The following is a 24,745-nucleotide window of genomic DNA, read 5'->3' as shown; positions in this document are numbered from 1 at the left end:
GCTGGAGTCAGTGCTTCAGGAACCACCACGCACAGACGTATGCAGACATGGGTTTCAGCTGTCACAGTCCTCGTGTCGAGCCACTCTTGAACAAGAGACGGCGTCAGAAGCGTCTCGCCTGGGCTAAAGACAAAAAGGACTGGACTGCTGCTGAGTGCTCCACAGTTATGTTCTCTGATCAAAGTCAATTTTGCATTTCCTTTGGAAATCAAGGTCCCAGAGTCTGGAGGAAGAGAGGAGAGGCACAGAATCCACGTTGCTTGAGGTCCAGTGTAAAGTTTCAACGCAGCTGTCTACCAGGAAGTTTTAGAGCACTTCATGCTTCCTGCTGCTGACCAACTTTATGGAGATGCAGATTTCATTTTCCAACAGGACTTGGCACCTGCACACAGTGCCAAAGCTACCAGTACCTGCTTTAAGGACCATGGTATCCCTGTTCTTAATTGGCCAGCAAACTCACCTGACCTTAACCCCATAGAAAATCTATGGGCTATTGTGAAGAGTAAGATGTGATAAGCCAGATCTAACAATTCAGAAGAGCTGAAAATCACTATCAGAGCAACCTGGGCTCTCATAACACCTGAGCAGTGCCACAGACTGATCGACTCCATGCCACGCCGCATTGCTGCAGTAATCCAGGCAAAAGGAGCCCCAACTAAGTATTGAGTGCTGTACATGCTCATACTTTTCAGTGGGCCAACATTTCTAAAAATCCTTTTTTGTATTAGTATTAAGTAATATTCTAATTTTCTGAGACACTGAATTTGGGGTTTTCATTAGTTGTCAATTATAATCATCAAAATTAAAAGAAACAAACATTTGAAATATATCAGTCTCTGTGTAATGAATGAATATAATATACAAGTTTTACTTTTTGAATGGAATTACTGAAATAAATCAACTTTTTCATGATATTCTAATTTTATGAGCAGCATCTGTACATGTCTCAAGTACTTGTGTTTAGAAATAACAGTTAAAAGCCTTTTAAAACTATAATCACAATTAAAAAAAAAGCAAAAAACGACTGACCTCAGCCTCACGTATGTCCCATTACGAGCCGGCCTGTTTCATGCTTATATGGAATTTATTGATTCTTCAATGTTTTGGCACTCCAGAGGTAACCCAGCTCGCTGTATGACAACAGCCTGTCACACATACACTCCTTCTTTTGCCATTACAGTAATACCTCTAAACATACAGCGCTATACAGTAAGTGTTAATGGCACGGCAGGCAGTGAGCAGGAAGGTTTCACTTCTCCTTTGTATTTCATAATCTATTGTCTGAGCAAACCTTTAAATCTCTGGTTCACTCTTACTTTTTTGACTTAAGAAATATTATTATTTCATCTTGTCTGGATTATTGTAATTCCTTGTTCACTTGTCTCAGCAAAACCTCCAGAAAACACCTGCAAGTTGTTCAGAATGCAACTGCGAGGCTTCTGAGTCTTCTAAGTACTCGCGTCACACTGTTGCTAATTCAGCTGCGCTGGCTCCCCATCAGCTTCCGAGTCCACTTTACGATTCTGGTTTAGACTTTTAGAGCTCTGCATGGGCAAGCACCGGCAAACATCAGTGAACTTTTACATCCATACGTCCCCAGCAGGTCCCTGGGGTCTTGTGATCAGGGCCTGCTGGCTGTGCATCATACAAAGCTGACAACTAAAGGAGACAGATGTCCCCCAGACTCTGGAGCTCTCTCCCACTGACTCTGAGGACTCGATGGTTTCTTTTAAAAAAAAGCAGCTAAAAATCTTCCTCTTAAACTTGCTTTTGGGTAACTTTTTATTCTTTTTCTTTCTTTCTTTCTAGTTAAAAAACATTTGACTGCTATTGTCAAAACTTTGCGCTTCAGAACAGCATCTTGAAAAGAGCTATAAATAAAATTTTACTTACTTTTACTTACAGTCATATCTGAATAACCGTGCAGCATGATGGCACTCAATCTAAAGGGAGCAGCTCCACTTCTGAATCGCACGTGGTGTTGTGCTTGAATGGAGAAATGACTGAATTTACTAAACCGACCAGCTGGGTCACACCATGCCAGACACGACCTGAAAGGTCACTGCAGCCCGAGAATCTCCTGGATTAGTGACAGGCTTTCAGGTTGTAAGACACTTAGAGCTGCATTTTTGTGTTTGAAACACTGATAATGTGTTATTGGTAAAATACGAAAGCTGAAACAGACTTAAAATGAAAACAGAACGAGAGAATTATGAATATGAACTATGTTGGCAATTAGATGGATTAAAGTTTTAAGTTCCAGACCCTTTTTCTAAATGGGAAAATTAGTCAGCATCCATGACTTCTTTGCTTCTATAAAAATCCTTTTCATTATGATTGTTTCATCTGTCAGACAATTAAATGTGTTATATAATTACAAGACAGTTAAAAGTTTACCAGTTTGGGTGGCAAAAAAACATGAGTAAAACACAGTGTTGTTAACAAGCTCTTTGGTATCCTTCCATTCCTATCATTGCAGCTGCAGCCTCTAATTTTAAGTCTCTTGGTGACATAAAGTGGGGCTTAGGTATGACAGCATCTGTGACTGCACAGCACCTAAATTTAGACCTTTAGGATTAGCAAAGATCTTTCTGCCACTGAAATTTCTGTAACTACTTCATAAATATTCACTGGGTTGGAGTTTCAGGTTGCTGCTGAAAACCCAATCTACAACAGCAACAATTTTAATCAAAACAGTGCAGCATGCTACGAGAAAGGTGATGCAACACGCACATTAGTTTAGGGGAAATTAACGGGAAAATTAAGGGGGCTGTGAAGCTGAAATAAGGTAAGGCAACTCCGTATTTAGGCAGCAGTGAAAACAGACAGTGGGTGGTGATGGAAATAACACAGGAAGTAAACTGTGCGGTAAGAATAAATGAGAGCTGTGGCCTGAACATGCAATAAAGGATATTTAAAAAAAAAATTATATCTGTAACTGTTCAAAACAAAACAAAACCCCCCCCAAAAAACCCACAATTATTGTCGTGTTTGTGATTAAAATTGACATCGATTCACAGGAATTTCTTATTGCCAGTAACAGACATGATGTCATAAAGAGCAGAAAAACAACAGGAAAGATGAACCTTCACACATCGCTAGTGTGGTCCTTCTGAAGAAAGGGGACGAGGCCACAAGAAAGATTGAAAGCAGCTGATTGATTAAATAAATACAAAAATAAATTGTAATCATGGCTCTGATTTTCTTTCCTGACCTTTCATCGGAGGCGATGCCCGCAGCGCAGATATAATTAGAGGCCTGAAGAGTAAGAGAAATAATCATAAGGACAAAGAGACTCAGAACCCCGAGGAAAGGTGTAACTATAATTTAATTATCTGACTAGAACAATCAGCAAAACAGTGTAGTGTATAAATGACCTTTCTTTCTATTTAACAGAGCTTCTCTCTCTTTTCAGTAATTTTTCCCTTATTGAGCCTTTTTTTTTTTTGGTCATATTGTATGTTAATTTATTGAGACATTTCATTTTGAGTCAAGCTATTTTGATGTTTTGGCTGCTTTAACACAGGAACTCTCCATTCTTTCAGGATAGATAAGCTACATATTTTATAACACTGAGGTAATGTTGTGGGCCTGCATGCTCTGTGACGCCAATGAAACAGTCTCACAGGAGATAAGCAGTCAGGCACGCGTATATATTTGTGCGTAAACACTGCAAAAAATACACGCGGAAATACAAAGATAACATGCAGCCTCACCGCAGGACACTGTTCAACTTGATTTTCAAATACTGATTTGACTAATGCGTTTTGCCTCTCAGTTAAAAGGGTTTATCGAGGAAGATTTCAGTGTAATGCAAGGCTCTGTAACAGAAGAGCTACACACAGAGAGCTTAGAGTTGTTTTTACTGGAGTCTGCTCGGAGGATGCGTGCACAGTTGCTGCTCGTGCAGCGTAGTCTCAAACTGGATGATGCAGGGATATCTGCATGAAACCTCACTTTCAAATTTATGTCAGTGTGACCAAAATGGACTCCCACATGCTGGTGGATGTTGAAGGTCGTGATCTTTGACTGCACTACACACCCTACAACCCTACCTGGGTGGGAGAAACTTCTCACACAGAATCACTTCAGTCGCTCTTTTTTTTTTTTCCCACTCCAAACTCCAAATTATGTTTATTATGGCTGCTTGACAAAAGCAGATGCAGCATGAAAATCAAGGCATTTTTTTTTCCTTGTCAAGGCTGGTGCTTGTTATTTTTCTCCATCAGCTGTGAATGTGAAGATGATGCTGAGGTAGGTCAGAATAGTTTCAGGTTTTTGAATGGATGGCACCATACTGAGAGTCCAAAGTCGTGTTTGTGTCTGAAGCATCTAGAGTGTAGGTGACCAACATTCTGGGAGTCAGTGTCATGAGATCCTCCACCTGACTGATGCAGGTAGCTTTAGCTGTCGAGATACTAGGAAGGAAACGGGTTTTGCCAAAGAAGTGCCAAGTGTTTTCATTAGAAACATGACAGTTTTTGGCACAGTGCATTAAAGTCACAGTTCCTGCTGGCCACCTCACGTCATCTTCAACGCTAAACTCACAGCAAAAGCAAGCATCTGTAGTGAGCGAGGTAACACTTTTCGAGTAAATGAGTAGTAGACACGTGTACAGAAGAAGGGCCAAAAAAGCCAAAGACCCAACACTCAATATATAAAGCTAAAGAAACACCTCAGGTCAGGTCTCCTTATTTCAGCTTTTAGCCTCCAAATTTCAACTAGCTACAGAAGGATTCCCATCCATGCAAAGATAGCATGCAGCAGTGCTGAAAGAGGAAGAAAAGGTGTGCCAGAGGCTGACATCACTGATGAAGTAACCCATACCTGTGATCAGCTGACAGGCAAAAAGAGAAGTGAGGTAAGGTGGCGTGTGCGTTTAGGTGTGCACCGTGATGTTCCTCTGTGGAAATGTAGTCATAATAATTCAGGTGAGATGGTCTGAGAAAGGTTATATGTGGCAGCCAGGTGTTAGCGTGTGTTTGTGTGTGTGTAAGCAACAAACAGGTGGCTCAGTCTGTCATTAAGGACTGAGTCACTGTGTTAGACACACACACACACACACACACACAGTCTAAGCCAGACAAGCAGAGTGTGGTTGTAGGAAAAAGGGGGATTTCCAGACGGAACAGGCAGGAGATTGCCTGAGGTCTCACTTTGTCTCACACCTAATCAGAGCCGATAAAAGACTTTTGTTCTCCTCTTTTTTTTCTGGTTTCTTCTTCACTCTGCTCTCTTGCTCTCAGCCTCTTCTTCATTTTTGTTTCCTCCTTTTTCCTGCACTCTCTTGCACGTCGACACCAAAGTCAAAATGCTTCAATTATCTTGCACGGACATGGAAACTTCAGAGAGTTTATAAACGCAGTGGCTCCTGAGGAAAATCCGTGCACTGTTAGAAGACCAATGAATTTTATATCACCATATCTGGGCGACAATTTCAAGGTTCTCGGCTGCATTAAACTTCAACCTCTCTGACACCACAGGACAGCTACGCCGCCTGTATATTTTTTTGGCACCTTTTGCTGTATTCTGCACACACCGTCATTTAATTTTTCATGATCGTTCTGTTTGTAACTGATTATGTTCACAGGGGAGCAATTACACTCTTGACTGTTTTACACTGTACAGCAGCACAAACAAAGAAATATTTAGGTTTCTTCACACCTTTCGTTCACAGACACATTTTCATATGAGCGTCTGGTTGTTACTGTGAGCTGAAACTTCTATCTCCAGTGATGCTCACACTTTACCAAGAAACCACAGTATTACATCAAATAATTACTAAATAAATTATCTTATAGTTTCATTTCTCTATAAGTCTCCCCCCACATGGGCACACACAATCATGACTTCATTCAGGCCAGTTAAGATCTATTCTGCTCATTACTACCTCCACATTTTAATTCAACTTCTTGAGTAGCTTTGCATGATTCACAGGTTACATTAATGCTTATTTATCTAATGTTGGGCTTTGGTGGAGCCCCTCAGTTAACACTCTGTCTGAAGCAAACCAGCTCTTCTCCCTTTAAGTCAGCTTTCTTCTGATTGGCTATACCTCTCATACAACAGGAGTGTGAAAACCTGAAATGACCATATGAAGGATACCTGTTCTCACTGACTTACAGAGTCAAGCATATCTAAAAACTGAGTGTTAACAGTCTGAAGCCTGAGACTTTGCCCATTTTTAATACGAGTACCCACCATTGCAGCAGGGTTGCACAAAAAGAGCCACTGTAACATTTCCATAAAGTGGTTAATCCTCATAGAGTGTTTAAAATAAAAAGGAAATTGCCAGTAACCTGTAGACGTCTGAGGAGTCATCCTCTGGGGAACACATTCAGCAAACGTGGCCAGTAGTTGTGATATCTCACGCTAAAGTGGACTGACTGTGCCATCCTTCAGGCCCTGCCTCAGGCAGGTCAAAAATCCTATAGCGTTTAAATGCCAGGGTGTGTTTGTTTGTGCCTTCCAAACAGAGTACATTGTGTGTTTGCATGTGCAGCGCTTGCTAAGGAGAACCTTGTGTGTGCTGCTGCAATAGTTTGCGCGACTGTCACCCTAATTGTTTCCATCTTTGTGTGTGTGTGTGTGTGTGTGTGTGTGTGTGTGGCTGGCTGTCCCTTCAGAAGAACAGGCCACTTCAGAGCAGCCATGAGACCGCCACAGGCTGACGAAGCTGATGCTGCCACTTCACACACGGAGTGCGTGCCTGTCTCTTTTATATGTGCATCCATGTTTGAGGAGAGGGAGGGAAGCCAAAAAATATCGTGTGTGCATATGAAAGAGGGAGGCCGCAAAAATATTACTACATTAAATTTGTAATATTGCATTTCTTCTCTACGCTTCTGGTGAAATGACAGACGTATGTGTGTGTGTGTGTGTGTGTGTGCTGCATCTGCGCAGATGTGATAAATGATGTGTCAACAGCACAAACAGATCAGTGTGTGTGTGGACCACGGATTCAGCAGCTATTCAGATGCCTTGAGAATGTCTGTATTTACTTGAGCTTGTACATGTGCGAGAGACTTTTTAAATCTAAATCAGTGTGTGTTTAACTGCGTCTCCATGTGCAAGCCTCCACTTTCAGCGTGTGTAAAAACTCCCGTCTTTATGCTATGCATGCCACGGTCTGTCTCCATCTCTGTGTCCCCGTGTCTGTTTTGTCTCTCTGTGTCCTGCCCTCACGGTTGTTTGGTTTCCCTGTTTTAGTCATCTCGGCTCCCCCTTCAGTCATGTCTCCTGTTCTCTGAGCCTTTTGTTCCCCGTCTCCTTGAGTTGATAGGTTGTTAAGTTCATTCATGTGTTCTGTGTTTATTATATTTCTCAGCATGCCTGCCTCCATGTGTTGTGTCAAGACTGTGTTTCTGCTTCCTGTTTTACTTTACCAGTCCTTTGTATCGTGTGCTTTGTGTTCAGTTTTGTTTCCCTTGTCTCTTTAGTTAGATTCACTTCACCTGTTCTCCCCTGCTGTCTCCACTCTCGCTGATTACCTCATGAGTACACATACATATATACATATACATATACATTATATATATATATATATATATATATATATATATATATATATATATATATATATATATATATATATATATATATATATATATATATATATATATATATACATACATACATACATACATACATACATACATATATATATATATATATATATATATATTAGGGGTGGGACTCGATTAAAAAAATTAATCGAATTAATTACAAGCTTTGTAATTAATTAATTGAAATTAATCGCATTTTGATCGCATTTCAATATTTGACATGAGAAATATTAATTTAAGTTTAGTTGATGAATGTATCAATATAGATAAGCTTAAACTTCAAAATTTTGTTTATTATTTTCCCACCAGTCTACTACACAGACCAACGAAGGGTGGAAGTGCTCCTGTGATAAGCAAACTCCTGAAATTAAAGTTAAGCATCATAACTGGAGAGTTTTATTCAACATTAATGTCTCACTTAATATAGTTGGAAATTAATCATTCGCTCAGCTGTATTCCTTGATGTTGAAATGTGTTATGCTTGTTTTAACACCTTATTTTGAATTAAAGACTTAAAATTAAACCACAAAAAGGAGAAAAAATTCATTCTCCGTTTAACCAGCTGTTTTTACACAGCTGTGCTTCGCACTCACGGTTGCTAGGCGACATGAGCTACAGGTGAGGACAGGTGACGCTGATATGAAGGCTAGCCGCTCACGTCCTCCCTTTGGGGTCTTCGTGGGCTCTGAAGGACGTGGGCCGGGTCCTTCGCAGGATGCGGCCCCTGAATTTGGACATTGTGCGTCGATATAATCTGTATGCCGGGAACTCGTGCACTGAGAAACGTTCCACGGTGCAAAGTGCGATTAAAATGCGTTAAAATTTTTAACGCATTAATTTCCCCGTAATTAATTAATCAAAATTAACACGTTAAAGTCCCAGCCCTAATATATATATATATATATATATATATATATATATATATATATATATAGTCTGAGTCCTCATCTTTTGCTCCCCTCATGCTGTGTGTTCCCTAGCGCTATGTTTTCTCATGTAGGTTCCTAGTTTCCTAGTTAGTGTATTTCTGGTTCTTTCCAGCCCTGTGTATATTCAGTACAGTTACCCTGTGTGATCCAGCAACAAAGCTGCATTTAAGTTCGGTCCTGTCTTCTGATTCCTGCATTTGGTTTGTATTCCTGCCTGCCACAGTGGTCTGTGACAATGCATGCATGTGTGTGTTCTCACCTGTTTTCTGGCTCATGTCTGTGGGCAGGTGTGGAGGACTCGGGCTGAAGTGATCGTTGCTGTAGGGCAGGAGGGATGTGAGCGGATGCATCCCGTGAGACTGCTGTACCACCGAGACTTTGTTAGACTGTTGATGAGACCAAAAAAAAAAAAAAACCAAATTAAAAAAAAAAAAAGAAGTGCTTTGAATGTCCTTCAAGAAGCCTGGAGAACTATTCCTGAAGCCCACTTAAAGAAATGACAAGAAAGCTGCCTCAGAGAGTTCAGGCTATGTTGAAGAATAAAGGGGGTCACACCAAATACTGACCTTCAGGCTCATTAGAATTATATAAACTCTGTTTTTACCTTATATGCTGTATTTCCATGCTTGTTTACACATTTTAATAAATCACTGCAACTATTTCACATTTTCCCAGCAGTCTATAAAGACTTTGGCGCAATAATACAAGTGACAGACATAAATAAGATCTAGGTTGAGATAATCAAGGCTATAACCTACTGGGGGAAAAAAAAAAAAATCACTATTTGTAAAAGTTGCCTGGAGTCTAGTCAGGAAAACCAGACGTATCTTAATTTGATCACAAACTCAACAAAGGAGAGATATTAAAACCTATATTATCTTAATTACAAATAATGTCTGCAAACTGCATTTTTTAAAAGATTCAGGATCAGTCATTAAGCCGAGCACTGCTGAGCACGATCAAAGAGCAATGCAATTACATGTGTTTTCCTTTCATTCATTTGCTTACAAAAGAAATAAGATGCATCCAAGCTGACACAAACATGAATAGATTGATAAAAATCTGTCTTCTTCTCCTAAATGATTCACTGATGAAAGATTACACAGATGCACAGAAGATGCAAATGTTAAGTGCTCCCGAATTTTGCATTTGTCTGCACTTATGCACACACACGGACACACACGTGCAAGGCTTAAAGAAAGGAAGAAAGCTGGACGTTTTAAACATGGTTTGGAACAAAACAGATGGGCCGTACTTTGCTCACATTGGTTTTCAGTGGAGCAGGGAGGAGGAGGAGGAGGACTATTTGATCGATAAGGCTTTGATGATCAAGTGAGGCTGCGTGCTTGCTTTCATGTCTCTGTTTACAAATGGCTTTCAATAACTTACGTGAAATCCAGTTATTACTAATGCTCACAGCATGCTAGCTGACATACGATATGTCACGGCGGTTTGCAAAGTTGGAGGCAGCTAACCAGGCGGCCTTGGACAGAATTTCACTGCATTCATTTGAACCGTGCCCTGTGTGGACTGGGTGCTGGTATTGTTTTGTCAGAGAGTATAAATATCTGTCTTTCTGTGCGAGTATCATGCATTTTTGAGCAGGCGGATGTGTGTAAACGCGTGTGCGATTGCAAGCTCCGTCAGATCTTTGAAATCTCAGCAGAGGCGCTGACTGTCCTGCGCATCAAGATCTTTTTTTTTTTCAAGAAGTTTTTCAAGCGATTTTATTTTGGACACTGTGATGCGTAGGTCCATTTGCATGAGTGTCCGCGTGTGTGAAGTGTGTAACATCAGCACTACAGAGGGCCAGATCTGCTGCTGCTTGCTGGACCCCTGCTGAGTTACAAAGTGAGCACCTTATCACTTGAAGGCAGAGCTTCCACACTGCTACACTGCACATTTACACACACTTTCAACAGCTCCTTTCCTATCAATCAGCATCTTAAAGACTCTCTCGCTGACCACGCGTGCGTGCCCGCACACATACAGAAAATGGACCCTCATGTGTATGCTGCACCGCTAGCAGCGGAGCTCAGATCAAACTGCTATAACCGCTTTTAATGTCGTGAAAACAAAACGCGCTGCTTCTGTACTGAAGAGCTGAAGGGTGAGGGGGGTGGGAGGTGTGAGGATAGGGTGGGGGAGCAGGTAGTATGGAAGTCAGGGTGAAATGTGGTGAGGTTTTCATCGTATGGTCTGTATTCATAATGAGCTGAAAGATGGAGGAGAAGCCTTCTGGTTTCATGATTTGAGATAAATGGCTCTGTCATCACCTTAGAGGATGAGAACAAAGGCAACAGAATGACCTCAGCAGACCTGCATTACCATGAACATGCATTAAACACTGAGTCGGTTTTAAGGTCATGATCTGTCAGACCTCTATTATATCAATGAAAATGGGCAGAGGAGCTGTATATGTTTGTTGGTTTGTTTGCAACCCAACTCATGTCATGTGGTTAATCATGTGGGGTGGAAGACAGCGAGGGGCAAGACTGTCTGCACTTCACTTAAAACAGCATTTTATCGGCTCACACGAGGCATCAATGTTTGTTTACTTTTTTCAGTAATTAGGTGAATGCGTTGGCACTTTCATAAATTTAGAGATGAGATATTACACTTATGGGAAGATGAAAGTAGCCCTGGTACAAAATAGGCAGTCACGGATATAAGAACTTGATTATAATGATGCATGACACTCTGGGTTTTTTTTGTTTTTTTTAAATGAAATGTGGCTGGACAGCCCTTAAAATGATGACTTCTATTTGTAAATAGAGATGTAAGATGTTTTCCCAATCTCTAAAAGTTGAAAATCACCACTGTGACATTTTCATTACTTCTTATGGCTCCTAACTACAGGTAAATGTTCTCCTCACTGGGGTCAGATTTTATCAACAGTCTGTCTCTTACTGACACTGCTGCTGCTTTGATATCTTTTGAATTTCTAGAAACACCACAATGCTAAAACAATGTTAAAACCACCTGCCTACTATAGGATAGATTGGAACTGCTCTGCAAGTTACAGGGTTGACGTCTCTGTGGCGAATCCTGAAGGAATTTGATGGCCTGGTCAACGCTTTTGGCTCACTGTTGCTGCTTTTGAGTGAACGTGCAACAATCGACCAGCCATTGACTGGAATTGGATGATCTCGGCCCGCACTGGTTAGCCTTCCACGTGTCCAGTGGGTTTCGTGCATCACGCGCACAGCGGCCCAGGCAAATGGTCGCATGTACATTTAATGACACGCATGTCATTAGCGTGGAAACTCCTCACTGTGAGTGAAGAAAGCCCACCAAAGCAAACCGCAGGGGGAACCACCATGAACATGTTTGTAACAAATCTAATCAGACTCTTAAATCACCCTCTCCCTCCTTAGCTAAAGCTAAAGCCATTCAGAGGTCAGAGGTCAGAGGCAGCCACAAGCCAGCAGAAACAGAAAAGGTCCAACGTCGTGGTGAATTTATAAACATACTGGAAAGTGATTTAAGTACCTGACATTTGCTTTGTTATATAAATATGTTGCACCTGCTTTTGTTTGGTAAGGTAAAATATGTCAGGTACAGGTGGGTGCACAGTAGCTCACTTTCAGTGGATATCTGTATGTCTTTCCAATAGCAGGGCAATTTATCTTGAGTTGTTTCAGTGAGAGAAGATCCTGCACCTTCCTGCAGCGCAGTTAAAGAATACTTTTGCATTGAAGAAAGGTTGATTTTTGGTTGTATATGCTGTCAGTTATAGATCAAAACTTGGCATCGGCAGGACACACTTAAAAATTTTTATTCATTTTTTTGAATCGGTCAAGAAAATTGCAGTCGGTGCCCCTCTGTTTCTGAGCTGGTTTTGTGAAGCGGCAGGGCCCATCGTCCTGCTAGGAAAGGCCGCTGATGTGAGGGAACACTTTTGCCATGTGAAGGCTGAGGAACAGAGGGAATGCTGGGATTCAAGGTTTCCCAGCAGAACTTTGCATTATAATAAGACGATCAATGTTTTTCCTGTCACCTCTCTATGGACTTAATGTTGTGGTTGATCAGCATAAATCATCTTCTTTTATCACCACCTTTTTTTTCACCCATCTTTTTAATGAGTGAGACACAGCTCTATCCAGGGAAAAGGAAACAATGCTTCTTCTTTTTTTTCTTTTTTTTTTTTTTTTCACATTCAGCAGTATCACTGACATTTTGCAGGGAAAATCCCCAAATGGTGCAGTTGGCACCAGACGTGCGTGCCATAAGAATGCATTGTGTGTTCTGAAACTGTACTGGGTTTAGAGCTACTGCCTTGGATGAGCTAGTGGAAAAATATAGTCCCGTTGAATGAATATGATTTATGCAGGGAAAATAAACAAGAGCTTGCTAAGATATCGTGCTGATCTTTTCTTTCACCAAAATTTAACTTGGATCCTTTTTTTTATTATTATTCATAATGACTGATATGAATTGTGGGGTTAGATGAGGCCTTTGATTGGGGGGAATACAAGAAAAAGTTTCAGAACTGGTTTAACTGGTAAAAAGGTTACAATGACATTAAAAAACTTTGCCTGTAATAAGTGTCAAAAACCACAAGTAAAGCAATGAATGTTCCTGACACAAATGTGACAAACCTCTACATGAACCTTCAGCTCACAGAAAAACAACTGCCCGCGTGCTGATTGGGAAAGAAATGCAGTGGCAAAAACATCAGTATCAGCAAGTGTGAATTTTCTGCACACAAATCACACTCGCATACAGTTCATGTGCAGACACATACGCACATGCTTCTCGGCAGATTCTGCACATATGGGCGAAACACACACACACACACACACACACACACACACACACACACGAACATCTGCTGGGGCTTCTAGGAGCCTTCAAAAGTAGCTGTGGCTCTGTTTCACGTGCTGAGGTTGATTTAGCCGTTTTGCTGTAACATTATAGCCGCAAAATCGTCCATTTATGTTTCCTCTCTTCCTCGGGGTAATTAGCCGGCCTTGAAGTGGCTTTTGCTGTGCCGTCCTTTTTTTACACACACTCAGGGAGGCTCACTGAGAGCACTCATTTAACCCATAATTATCAACCCCTCTGTGTTTAAAAAAATCCCCCCCCCCCCCCCCAGCCCCCACATACACACATAACTTACACATAATTACCTTTGCTGAAACAGACAAGCGTGTACATGTATGCGTGGGACACACACACGCAAAAGATCGACATCTTTGAAACTAAACCTGCAGCTATGTTTTTGGTAAATAATAAAAAAAAAAAAAAAGGCACATGTGTCGGTGCACGCCCACAAACAGATGAGGGAAAAGTTCACTTAGCCTTTAATTTAGAGCAGTTTGAGTTACCCACCCGTTCAGGCTGGCATAAATGGAAGGGGTATAAATTGATGGCACAAATCAGTAGTATATATCAGTAGTATAGTAGTAAATAACATGCATAAGGGCCTTTTCGCCAGCAGAGAGTGCTGATTATAATTCAAGGCCAATGCGTGCTTTCTAATCAGATGTTCAGAATCTGTCACCTGGAAATAATGTCAGCCACGCCCACTTTCTGCGATGACTGACCAGGTGGCTGCACCTGGAAATGCAGAGCTGTGCACAGTGCATACGTTTGTCTCTCTGCATTCCTTCTTAGTCCCGCTGCTGCTGCCGTCTGCATTCACTCTGAATGCAGTTTATATTGGTGTGCTTTTGTGGGGCATTAATGCTTTGAATCTCCTTTTTAAGAAAGAGATGCAGGTAAACCTTAAAAGGAATCTATTACTGTGGTTTCAACCACCAGCGCTAACCGTGTCACTGCGCTGCCACGCGTTTTAGTGCACATCTCATGAAACCCAAGTTATTGCTGCAGTGGCCATGCTCTAGTTGAACTCGTTTCTACATCAATCGACCGACCATATACACATGCAGAAACTCACTGTCAAACCCCAGCGACGGCAGGGCTGAATAATGAAGCTTCTATCTGTTGATTACATCAAAGATTTAAATACTTCAAAGAGGCGATTACTTTAACAAAAATTACAATTAGGCTGCAACACCTTTTTAAGTGCGTCAGGAAATCGTAAACGTGGTCCTCAGTGTCTCTGTAGTCTCATTTCACTTGAAAGGCCTTTGAATTATCAGCATATTGTTGCTGCCTTTTATCTCCTCTCTATTTGAACCCAAATCTGCGACTGAATACAAGAGTTAATGGGATCTCAGACATCACTTGTTTGTAATGACAGCCCTCCACCTTGACCCTTACGCGCGCATGTGCGAGGACGTAAGCATTTCGCACACACACACACACACGTGTGCAAAGAAACGCACACACACACGCACTCATTCAGAAGATCTTATGGTTGGAAAAAAAAAAAACCCTCTAATGTATTCTTTAGTTTTCAGATGACACACTAAGTAGCTCCGTCTCTTTATATTTGTAGCGGAAATTAAAGCCTCCTCTCGAGAGAGAGTGCTTTTGAGTTTAATGTCTTTAATCTCACATTTCATGGAGATCGCACATTAAAAACGCTCATTCACTCTTTCTTCCACAATCACCCTTGCCCTGGCGCAGTGGAAATATATATTAAAAAAAAAAAAGTATAAAAATAAATAAAAGGGAGTTGATGCTTGATTCACCTTTGCAAGCCTTTCAAGTGGCTGCAATCAAACTGTTGTGCAAAAGCTTTCTTACAAGAGTATGATGCCGTCACAGTCTGCCATCAAATGAACTGAGATTTTAGTGACTATTCTTGCCCAAGGCAGATAGAAACTAGCAAAGTTTATTTTCACTGTCTGGTTTATATTGTGTTGTGTTGTCACTTCCAGTTTCTGCAGTTTATGACCACCAAATTCTCCTAAGCTAAGGAATAATTGATATTAATAAAATCTTTAACATTTGAATTAGGCTCATTTTCACTCTGGATTGGGAAGAGGAAAGAGGAAAGCGAAAATGAAAAACTAAGTCAGATCATCCCCGTTCGCCCTGAAGTCTTTCTGTCATCGTGATGAGAGACACACAACAAACTATTTAGTAAGGAGTGAATAAATTTAAGGAGAAGTGTGGATTATGTTTAATGTGAATGACCTACAGCTGTGTCCAGCTGGCACGGTTTGAGGTGCAAGCGACACGAGTTTCAGAAGGTTTTCGATAAAGAAATGTTATCTGTGTTACGTGTGTCATTTCACACTGGAGACTGACTCGCTTTTGTCTTGTCAACGCAGTGCTTGACAAATGTCAGCTGGAGGTGGAATTTTTTTTTTTTTTCTTTTTGGTTGCAACTTCATCTTTAAAAGACACAAACCTTTGCTCTGAGAGGTCAAAGAGTGGGGCCGTCTGGCTTGAATTTAAAACACACCAGCCACACAGACGCTCACTATACGAATGACTTTGGGTTTTGTGTGAACAGGATGGTAGGGGGGGAAAAGAAAAAAAACCTGAGCGTAAAGGCGCGGTAAAATTCCCCACACCTGCATGCAGAGAGCAAGTGCAAAAGAGAGAACCACTGCAGAAAGAGAAAGAATAAGATTATGAGAAAGAGGGAACATGAGGTGGCAGTGCCTCACTAGAGACCAGAGAATTTGTGTTTGTTTGATCCTGCCCTACATCAGACTGATTTTTAGACCAGATTAATGTACATCTATGAACACACAGCTATGTGAAGTCTTAAACTCTTTGACATGGGGTATAACAATAGTGAAACTGGCCCACATGAGTTAGAACAGACAGTTATGATTAATATATTTTTGTAAAAAGAAAGTCTCCCAGAATTTTGATGAACTGTCAGAAATTTCTTCCTTTCTGTATTTTAAGACTAAAACAATAATTGATATTTATACAAATCTAGATAAGAAACATAAATATACATACTTTTATTTTCCAGAATATTGACCCTTGCAAAACATTTCATTTATGCAGTTATTTATTTTTTTTGCGGCATCAAATATTTTAACCGGTTTCGATCATTTTCCCTTCCGCTGATGCTCAAGCCTTGCAGAAACTGAAGACAATCCTGCCTTCCAAACATTACAGTTCCATGGAATGCATTAGTAAATATAATGCTGCTTAGATCACTTATTTATTTACTTCTTGAAAACAGTTCTGCAAACTGTTTATTGCCAACAAGTGTTTAAGCAAGCATCACATGCAGACCCGGGTCTCTCATGTCAGTTTCTTTCTGTATCTGTAGAGTGCATTTACAGAACACAGCTCTCACACCCTCTCCCCTGACCCCCCCTGGGACACCCTTCTCTGTCCTTCTTGACCTCCTAAAACCCTTCCCACCCCAGCAGTCAGTCCTGAGCAGTGAGCACTCTGTGGGTCCCCCCAATCTGGAAGTCATTGCCTTCTCCGGAGTCAGAAGCCGAAAATGAGAGCCTCTTAGTAGGAGGTTTGGGCAACATCAAAGCCCAGGCAACCATAACAACGCAGTTATGTTTAAAAAAGGACTACCCCCCCACACCCACCCCCACCCCAACACACACCAAGCCCGCCCACTCCCCAATTACACACACATACAAGCACACACACACAACACTCAAATACATGCATGAATGCATGTAAGCGTGGACACGCCCAGTGGCGTGCATGCAAGTACACACACACACACACACACACACACACACACAGTCGTCCACTGCTGCCACACACCACTGGAACATCTGGGCCGTGGCCAGGATGAATCAGTAACCGACAGACAGAAATGTTTGTATGCATGTGTGTGTCTGTATGTGTTACTATGCATACTAAACCGTAAACAAAAAAAAAAAAAATTAAAAATTTTTTTTCTCTTGTCAAAACAGAAGCTTGATTTCAAATGTGAAGGGTGCTTTCAGAGGGTTAAGAAGGATCTAATAGCAAGAAAAATGTGCCGTCTTCAATTCTTTTTAGTATTAATTTAAATAAGAAGAAGACAGAAAAGACATGTATCATTTTTCTATTGTTTTCTCACACTCTGAGTCAGTCTCAACTTCAGTTGCAGTACACATCCCGCAGCCTTCTATTTTTTTCTTTTCCTTATCTGCAGATTTGTCCATAGGCCATTTAGAGCTCAATTTATAGAACCTTCTGGTCCTAAAATGTTTTGGTAAATTCAGGTAATGTTTCATTTTCATGTTTAAACATAAAAATGATGGAAAATGTTGAAAACAGGTAATCAAAAACCAAAAAACGGTCTCAACGTAAGCAATCGACTGGGGAATTTTCACAATGATAACTGCACGTCTCACCCAACCACAACATCTCCTTCCACTTCTACAACTGCTACTAGTACTACCTGAATAAAGAGTGTTACTAATATTTAGGTGTAATAATGCAACCTTTGATATCCTGCTCTCATTGAACATCCTTTTTGAGTCACGGCTTCAGCAGTGCTAGAAGTAGAGAGGAGGCGATGGAGGTGGTAGTAGCAGGAGTTGAAGCTGTATTGACCAAACTTGAAAAATGGCAGAGATGGGAAGTGTAGCGAGATTCACCATAACACAGCTCAGGCTCAGTGTGGTGAGGGAGCGTCTGAGCCGCGCTCTGCTGCAGCTGGCTCTGGGCCCTGGATATGACAGGATGAAAAATCAAATCCAACCACTGCGATGGCGTTTAGAGATGAGTTATCACTCTCTTAATGAGTGGACAGAGACAGACAAGCAGGCAACTTTCTCCTTTAGACTGCGGTGGACGCATCACTGTGCGCAAATTACCTCTAATGATTGGTCCCGCAGAGAGCTAATTAATGGTGTACTTGTTTATTTCTATCAGAATGTTCCACAATTAACAACTTGTTTGTGACATCCCGGCGACAGTTTGCAACAAAAATATTGACACATGGAGTTGGCAGGAAATGAGGCGACCACGCAAGGCATAAATCCTCTTTGACATACACTTCCTCCAGGGTTTGGTTTACTCAAACAATACATACTACAACTACTTCAGGCCACAGCCATATTTGTCCGTCTTGTGGGAGCCTGTTAGCAGAAGCAAAAAAAGCAAAAAAAAAACAAAAAAAAAAAACCCAGCGGTTTGATAAGAGCATTGTCAGTAAAGGCGTCTTTGTTTGCATTTATTCTCAGCCAAGCCAGACAAAATTGTTCCCAATGCAAAACTTCAATGTTTTTTCTTTTTCAACCTAGTCATCAAGACATAAACCAAAACAAAACAACAACAACAAAAAAAAGCCAAGAAAGTGACCTTTTGGAGACCCTCCTACCTACTGTACTGCATGAGGAAAGGAAACATCAGGCCTGAGATCTTTGTTTTTTTCTTCTTCTCAAAGATCCCCAGTGTTATACTAATCCCGTCTGCAGGTTTATGTGGTCCCGTCCCCCCCTGCTGAGATGACTGAGCAAGTCTGTCACTCACTCATTGTGAAACCTTTCCTCTATGGCTGCAAAGCACAGCTTTCAATCAGCCTAAATACCAGACCATGTGCCCAAATGGGAAATGCCACCACACATTTAAAAAAAAAAAAAAAAAAAAAAAAACCCTGCAGTGACGCGCTTCCTGTGTGCCAGTATCTATTTATTACACAAATATGGCCACCTGATACCACATTAAAAGAATCTCACAGGTCATAGTGAAACCACTTTTTCCCCCCTTTCTTTTTAGATGACGAGTTAATCAAATCAATTAAGCCATTTTGATTCTTCCTTTATAATTCCTTCTTGGTTTCAAGAAAAGATTTACTCGTGACATAACTCTTGTAATGATCAATCCAAACATCTCTTTAGTAAATGAAGGAATCGCTGTAGGTCAGCCTCTGTGTTCTTGACATTCCTCCTCAACCATTTGCTCAACACATTTCAGACTCGACAGGTATACAGCTGAGAGCTCACGTTAAGCGTAGTGGTTAAATTGTAATTGTTTAAGTAAAAACTTGGACTGGCTCCCTCATAATGAACTCCAGGTTAAGTTTGAACCCACAAAATCTTTTTGAAAATTTCTCTTGATGCATGAAGGGGGAGAAAAATGATGATTTCAGATTACAGAATGTGAGGATTTGTTTAGTTTCTAGACTTTTTTTTTTTTTCTTCTTTTGTATCTGTGGCATATGCCTAATATGGTCATCTCTGGCAGACAGCTCTAGCTGTGAGCACAGACACCCCCCAGGCCCCCTCCAAACCTTCTGTTTGTGAGGGGCAGCCAATCAGAATTAAAGTTGCTTAAAGTAAGAGTGGCTAAAATGACTTTTTTCAGACAGAGAACAAAGGGCTACACCAAGACCCTGTATAAGATAAATAGGGATTATTTTGAACTTTGAATCATGCAAAGCTACTTTATATATATATATATATATATATATATATATATATATATAAAACAAGACAATTTTTTCTTAAACAGACTTCACCATGAAAATGCTGGAAAATGCTTCCCCGCCAGTACATGCAACTCTCATGTTTTGTGTCTGTGTTTGCGGCATCGGGGCGTTGATGAGGTGGTCATACATGGCTGACTCTACATACGAGCCAACTGTTGTTGAGTAAAGTTTTGGGGAAGCAGGCGACTCAATCAGCTTACATGCTTTCTGCCCTCTGGGTCACTGGTTTGCTTCACATGTACAGTGCTTTCTGTCTGATCTGCCGCTTTGATGTTTCTATCAAAATCACCTCATCCCTGGGCGTTTGTGTTATGGGACATATTGAAGGCCACGCAAAAGCAATAACCGGCGGGCAGAGTGCGCTGAATGGCCTTAACATCCCCCCCGAACCCAAACAGAAATATTTATTTTTTATTTGCATGCACGCTTGCGGTCTGTGGTGCTCTGACAAATACGAAAGGATATCTACCTTTTTGAAAAATTTGAAGTTTGTTTGCACAAATTTACATTCCATTTGTATAATATGCTTCACTTTTTTTTGATAAGAAAAAAAAATCACAAACTAAAAATACTGATGCAAACTGGAGCAAGTCTTTCTAAGTGGCATTACTTTCCCACATTGTTGAGCTGGGACATTTAATAAAAGGAAAAAAAAAAAAGGGCTGAATTCTCTGTTTTCAATGATTCTTTGAAGTTGCTATTGTGCAAACTTCATTCAGCACCTCTCACTCTTTGCTGTACAGATGTGTTGGATACAAGAAACCCCAATGTCCATTCGTTAGAGCGTTACTCATGAAGTGGTACGAGACCTAGGCCCCTTATGGTGTTTTGTCCCAGTGGCTCCTACGCAACATCTTCCGTTGACTTGGGGCACTTGGAATCTTATTTAAGGCAGACCGTCTCAAACTTAGGTGTGAAAATTGATAGTGATCTTAAAATGGATTTCCAGGTCAGGGCAGTGGTTAAGTCCTGTTTTTACCATCTTAGGCAATTGGCAAAGATTAAACCGATCCTTTCAAAACCACATTTTGAAACAGTGATCCATGCCTTCATTACATCTCGGCTTGACTACTGTAATGCTCTTTACCTTGGAATTAGTCAATCCTCCCTTAAGTGCCTTCAGCTCATCCAGAATGCTGCTGCACGGCTTCTGATGGGGGCCAGAAGGAGAGAGCATATCACTCCTATTCTGGCTTCACTACACTGGTTATCAGTGCATTTTAGAGTTCATTTTAAGATTCTCTTATTTGTTTTTAAATGTTTACATGGTCTTGCCCCATCTTATCTCTGTGAGCTATTAAACTCATACCTCCCCGCTCGTTGCCTCAGGTCAGCTGATCACCTGCTCCTAGAGGTACCGAGGTCGAAGTTGAAGCTCAGGGGTGACAGAGCTTTTAGTGTTGCTGCTCCTAAACTATGGAACAACTTGCCGTTGCATATTAGGAGCGCTCCTTTATTGTCGACTTTTAAAACTGCTCTTAAGACACATTTTTATTCCCTGGCTTTTAATACATGCTGAGACTCGTTTTATTTGTTTTATTGTGTTGGTTTCTTATTGTCATTGTTGTCACTGTTATGTGTATTGGCTCATTTGACTTGTATCTGTACAGCACTTTGTTGCAATTGCTGTTGTTTTAAAGTGCTTTATAAATAAAGTAGTAGTAGTAGTAGTAGAAAAGAAAAATGCTTTAATTTATGTAACCAGAGGTGTCACTAATAATTAATAATTAGAATTAATTAACACTAATAATTTCCATCATCAGTTAATCTGCAAAGCCTAATTAACAGCAAAAAAAAAAAAAAAACACATAAAATTTGATTTAAAACAGCCTATGTCATTCTCTTTTGAAAGCTCGTTTTACTTCACAAATAGCGCAAAATGCAAAAGCTATTCAATTTATGATTAAAGTCAGGCATTTTACAGGAACATCTGAAACCAGAAACTCTCAGTTTTCAAGAATTAAAAACACCAAACGCTGTTAACCGTACAGCTTTAGATTTATTCTCTGTTAATCGCCTAATGAATCACTGGAGCTTGGCCTGTCTGTTCATGGAAATAAAAATGAAACACACTATTTCCGCAACCATATACCTATGGTTTTTGTGTTAACAGTTAGATAAGAAGATTGGTTTCTCATATCTCGTAAGTAAAAACAGCTAAAGAAGCAGCTAGCATTGCGCTTTCCACAGTTTAAGAATTTAAAGAAGAAAAAAACCCCTGCAACACTTGTATGGAGTGGTATAAAACAACTGTATTTGAACTGGCCTGTTTGGATTCTCACACATTAACAGGCAGCATTTTGTCATAAATAAACTACAACCTGTAGCTGTATTGCAACTTGCATGCTCAAAGTGATATTTCATTTACAATTAGATCAGAGAAAGAAAAAAAAAAAAGAGGCAGAGATGATTTATCTGTTGGGTGTTTCAAGTCTGCTTACAGTCCCAAAAAAGTGCTCCATTTGTTTGATTGTCACTACAAGTCAATTTAGATGCAGAGGAGGAGGAAAAAAGCCAGGAACAATAAACCCAAACTTAGCCAGACAACACACAAACCAGCAGACATGTACACTGATTGGAAGAGGTGACTCACAAACAGATGACATCAGGCGCAAACCCAAGCCCCGAGGCTGCTGTCCAATCAACGCGCGCTCTTTTCATTGTTTCTTAAAGATCAAGCAGTCTAACTGAGGAGCATTTAAAGGACCATCTTTCACCGAGGATTACAGTAGTTGCAACAAACAGTTTTGAATACTGGCTTTTCATCAGCAGTAACCAGTGTGGAAACTCGGGGCTGATACTAAACAGTTTAAAAGGGCTTTGCAGAGGTCTCAGTGCATGCTGACGTGCATTTAATAAAAAAGGGGTGGGGGGGAGACAAAGGCCCAAAGTGGAGACCTTTCACAATGGCTCGACACTAAAATTCTTTCTGGAAGGCTGCTTAAGCCACGATTTCATTTTTCACTTGTTCTCCAGGGACCAGTGATCCGTGTGGCTGCATTTCTACAAAAACTTTTAGAGTGGAAAAGTTGCTAAAACAGGAAAATAAGGTAATAAAATACAGGTCCACAATCATTTGAGTCTTTAAAGTGATTCATTACTTGAATCACATGTTGCTCGTGTCCCATTGAAGGACAGCTGATCACTGATTCAGCGTGTTGGTTTCTCTAATGCGAGCTTCGGTACTTTAGACGAAGGGATCATCAGAAACAGTATCTGTATTGGTGGTGGAAGGAAGGAAGGGAATGACTGGGCTGGCTATTCTGCTGAAACAGTGACTCTCAGAAGCTCGGATAATAATTCAGTTCAGTTAGGGAGACGAAAAGAAGACATGGGTGGACATGACGGATGCAGGAACAACACATAAATGACAGGATGGGGTGAAAGGTAGATGGATGGAAGTGCAGAGGGAGGGGTGAATATGACTGTCTCTCCCTCGCTCCTTTCATGTCCTAATTTATGCTGTCTGTTTAATTCCTTTTACCCCAGCGGCTGGAGTGATTCCTCTGGCTGCCTCCTCCCCGCCCCTGCACCTCACAGCAACTTAACCTGCTCTGCTCTCCCTGTCCCTCTTCCTCTCTCAAGCCCACCTGCTGAGCCCCCCCCCAATCCATGCCACGCAGCAGCCAGAAAGGCAGGAGGAGTGCCATAACCATGGTAACCATGACACGGCTTCTAGCGCAGGCTGCAACAAGTTCCCAACACCTAATCTAAGATCTGCCGCGATGCTTGTTTCGATTCTACAGACAGAATAATGTCGAGTTTAGTCATTAAAGGGCAAGTTCACCCAAAAACAATAATAAGAAGTACTTAACATCCTCTTTCATCCACTTCAACAGTTTTGATTTGTCAATATGAGGCGTCAGGGGAAAAAAAAACTTGAATTTTCTGGGTGGGGAAATGACTCTGTAAAGCAGCCTTGCGCATCCAAAGATGACTCATTTTGATAACTGACTAATTGTTCAAGTCATTTAGTAAAATATTAACTGTTAGAGCTGGCTGTAAGTTTTTATATTTATAAGAAATAATTTGGGGGTTGACATGGGGATGGCATGAATTCCCAGAATTAAATTTTGCTACTTGAAAAAAAAAAAAAAAAAAAAGTTTTTTTTTTTTTTTTTTAACATCATTTAAAAACATCTTCAATTTTGAGAATTACTAAATTGTTACCCAAGCCTCCTAAATTCTGCCTTAGGAGAAATGAGGAGATGAAGAATAAATCAATCTAGGAAGGAATCAAGGACACAATTTAGACTTGAATTCAATCTCACAGATAAATTTCAATTAAGGGCTATTTATAAAGAAAATTTTACATATATATGTATGTATCTCAAGTCCTTATGAGGAAAAAGCTTATTAAGTTTAAACTGAAATGATTTTGTGTGACTAAACTATAAAAACTGCCATTACTAAGCTAGATTATATATAGTGAGAAATAGGCTGGACAACCTTTTGACTCTGATCTCCTAATCCATGACTCTTAAAAACAATCTGCAGGTTCTTAAGATATGAATTCAAATGTGCAAACTCAAACTATAAAGCAAAACAAAAACCCAACCAATTTAACCAAGAGCTTTCGCACCATGTGACCTGTCCAGACAGGCAGAAGTTGTTAAATCAAAAGAAATTTATAGGGTTCTCACTTTACTGCCTCACTCAGAGGGTACAGTCATGCTTTAAAAAAAATTGAATGTTACAAGATTGCTTTCAGCCAAAGTGAAAGGTTTCAAGTTGAAAACTATACTCTGGAGTTTCATCCAAACACCTGGAAAAACAGCTTTGGTTTTCCTCTCGAGTCATTTATCGTTATAAGTTGTTGTTACCACAAGTGGTTTGGCTTGGTCTCTGGGGGGGATACGATGCTTTTCTGTAGGATGGATAACGTCTGCAGTCAGTTACTGTTACACAGCTGCATCAGTGTCCCTCAGCAAAGGAAAAAACAACAAAAAAAGAGAGAATATCCTCTCCTTGTGTCCTTA

At 40.6% G+C, this 24,745-nt stretch overlaps 1 protein-coding gene across 1 annotated transcript in view; it reads right to left on the bottom strand.

Annotated features, from left to right (window-relative positions):
- Positions 1-24,745, bottom strand: part of tcf7 (transcription factor 7) — a 73,586-nt gene that overhangs the window by 21,921 nt on the left and 26,920 nt on the right. The window contains 1 exon segment of the mRNA XM_030747180.1: positions 8,754-8,880. Within this exon segment, the coding sequence (XP_030603040.1) occupies positions 8,754-8,880 (127 nt within the window).

The sequence above is a fragment of the Archocentrus centrarchus genome, chromosome 14, assembly GCF_007364275.1.
Source record: "Archocentrus centrarchus isolate MPI-CPG fArcCen1 chromosome 14, fArcCen1, whole genome shotgun sequence".
Lineage (NCBI taxonomy): Eukaryota > Metazoa > Chordata > Actinopteri > Cichliformes > Cichlidae > Archocentrus > Archocentrus centrarchus.
Note: the sequence above shows the minus strand (reverse complement) of the source record. Positions and strands in the feature narration are given on the sequence as shown.